The sequence below is a fragment of the Propithecus coquereli genome, unplaced genomic scaffold (genome assembly GCF_000956105.1).
Source record: "Propithecus coquereli isolate 6110/MARCELLA unplaced genomic scaffold, Pcoq_1.0 Scaffold208, whole genome shotgun sequence".
NCBI lineage: Eukaryota > Metazoa > Chordata > Mammalia > Primates > Indriidae > Propithecus > Propithecus coquereli.
Window position 1 is genome coordinate 2,729,482 of NW_012145856.1, and position 2,622 is coordinate 2,732,103.

Sequence of the window (2,622 nt, forward strand, 5' to 3'; positions counted from 1 at the left end):
AAGTTAAAATATCCAAGTTTAATCAATGTCCAAAATCCTCTGCTATAGAATTAATTTGAGCTCTTTAAAATGGCTGTTGTAGATATAGATGTAATCCTACGTTAATTTTAAAGTTAATTTAACCCTAAAATACAGGCCTTATTTTTTTTTTTCCTTTCTGGGGTAAAGCATAATTGATTTTTTTTTAAGGAAATTCTTTTTTTTTTGAGATAGGGTCCAGTTCCATCATCCAGGCTGGAGTGCAGTGACACCATCGTAGCTCACTACAGCCTTGAACTTTTGGGCTCAAGCAATCCTCCTGCCTCAGCCTCTGGAGTAGCTGAGACTACAGGTGCAAGCCACCATGTCCGGCTAATTTTTTTTAAAAAAAACTTTTTGTAGAGATGGGGCTATCACTGTGTTGCCTAGGCTGGTCTTAAGCTCCTGGTCTTAAGTGATCCTCCGCCTTGGCCTCCCAAAGTGCTGGGATTACAGGCGTGAACCACTGCACCCAGCCAGAATTATTTCCTTATAGGTACTTGTATGTACTTTCTTATATGTACTATAGAAAGAGTGTATTACCTTCTGCTATCTTTGCTCTTTCTCTCAAAGAAAAATTAAAAACTTTATCACCTCCTTAACCTTTGATCATATTTAATTATTTAGAATTTAAAGAGGGAAATAATACTTGGTAAAATAAAATATATTATAAAAGTCTTTTACAAGGTGCAGGAAAAGTGTTATCAGAGGGAACAATTCCCTGAACTACATCCTACAAACTGTTCAAAGCACACACTGACTGTAACATCATACATTTCCTGTTCTTATCTGTGGGCTATTTAAATATGTACCTGGGTGTCGGTGAAAAGAAAAACCATATTCTTGTCTTCTACACCAGCCATTTTGTACAACTTCCTCAGGTCTTCATGAAAACTGTCATAATTGTATCCCCGGCTGAGTTCAATCTGCAAACATTTGTACCCACATATATGAGCCGCGAGTCTTGTGAGAGACTGCTTTCCTGTGCCTCCTACTCCAACGAGCAGGGCATTGCCTCTTTCCTGACGAATCATCCGGGCAATCCTGCAGAAAGCAAAGCAGAGAAAGATTTATTTCGAATTCACAGATATGGCTTCTGCTCAGAGTGCCTGCCCCAGAGCTGATGGCTGTGGAGCCTCATCCCTGAGCAGGACCCTGCAGGAGAAGAACAGGCTACACCCGAGGCTAGGGCTGCACAAGTAGTACTGCTGGGCTTTTCCCTTTTTCCATCTCTTTCCCATTCCCTGCAGTCCGTCGGCTCTGGGCTGGGTTGCACAAACTTAGAATAAAGTAAAATCTCTTTTTCCTTTGTCAAAGTGTGGAGGATTTTGTCGGGGACTCTGGCCAATCTTGGCCACAATCTATATTAACCATCATATTGGCAAGCGCAGGTTTTCATTTACAAGGATGAGCAAGAAGGAAAATACTGGACCTCAGAAAAGACACTACAGTTCAGAAGGAGAGATCAATGGAACACTTCGAAATGGATTTACTGCAAGGTGCCAACAAAATTTTAGAAATTGTAAAAAAATTTTTAAGAGACGGGGCCTGCTCTGTTGCCCAGGCTGGTCTTGAACTCCTTCCTGGTCTCAAATGATCCTCCTGCTTCAGCCTCCAAAAGTGCTGGGATTACAGGCTTGAGCCATCACGCCTGACCTAAATTTTGGAACGTTTTTGATTCATGCTACCAAGAATTTTAAAAAGCACTGCAATCATGATACCAGAGTGAGCACTCATAGAGTAGGAGAAAAAAAATCTGAGTTTAGAAAAAATTGGATAAATATAGAAAATCTACCAAACTGAAAACCTCAGTGGAAGATGAGTCTCACAAATAGGGTACTGTAGAAAATTGAACCGGTGAAATAGAGGACAAACTCAAGGAATATACGCTGAACTCATAGAAAAAAGACAGTGATATTAAATGATGACAGAAAAAAATTGAAGGTAAGGAGGACAAATCTAGGAGAAATAAATAGGGTCCCAGGGTCCGCATAATAGGAATTACAGAAGGAGAGACAAGAGAGAATAGGACTGACACAACAGCGACTGAAATCATAGAAGAAACCACTGGGGCTGAGCCCACAGACCCAAAGATCAGGAAAGAAAACCAAAGAGGAGAAGAAAACACTAAATACGTGTATTTTGTAGGAGACATATAAAAATTATATATACACACACATATACAATAGAAATCTATATTTTAGACATAATTGAAAAGGTTTTGTGATCATCTAAGGCAGAAATAATAGATTACCCCCAAAGGAACAAATAATTTTAAGCTGGCCACAGTCATCTATTCTGTAAGATGAGAGTCCACAAGGCAATGGTTAGAGGGAAAAATACCATGCTACAGTCAGAGAGTAAATCATTTACAAATCCTTTCTAAAAGATTCTTTGAAGATATACAGAAGTGTGAATAACATTTAAAAATCCAAGAAGGAGGAAGGGATGTCAGTAGAAAGTGAGCAGTACATATGAGAGTCAAGTCTACATGTTGTTAAGATAATGGAAAAGGGAATGATAGTGTCAATAAATTCTTCTTAGAATGAAGAGACAAAATGTAAAACTAATTTCTTTTTTAAAAACTATCATCATCATTGTCTA

The 2,622-nt window shown here is 38.7% G+C and overlaps 1 protein-coding gene across 1 annotated transcript in view; it reads right to left on the bottom strand.

Annotated features, from left to right (window-relative positions):
* DNAH6 (dynein, axonemal, heavy chain 6) overlaps positions 1-2,622 on the bottom strand; it is a 318,529-nt gene that overhangs the window by 108,968 nt on the left and 206,939 nt on the right. The window contains exon 44 of the mRNA XM_012644194.1: positions 831-1,062. Within this exon, the coding sequence (XP_012499648.1) occupies positions 831-1,062 (232 nt within the window). The remainder of the gene's footprint in view (positions 1-830; positions 1,063-2,622) is intronic.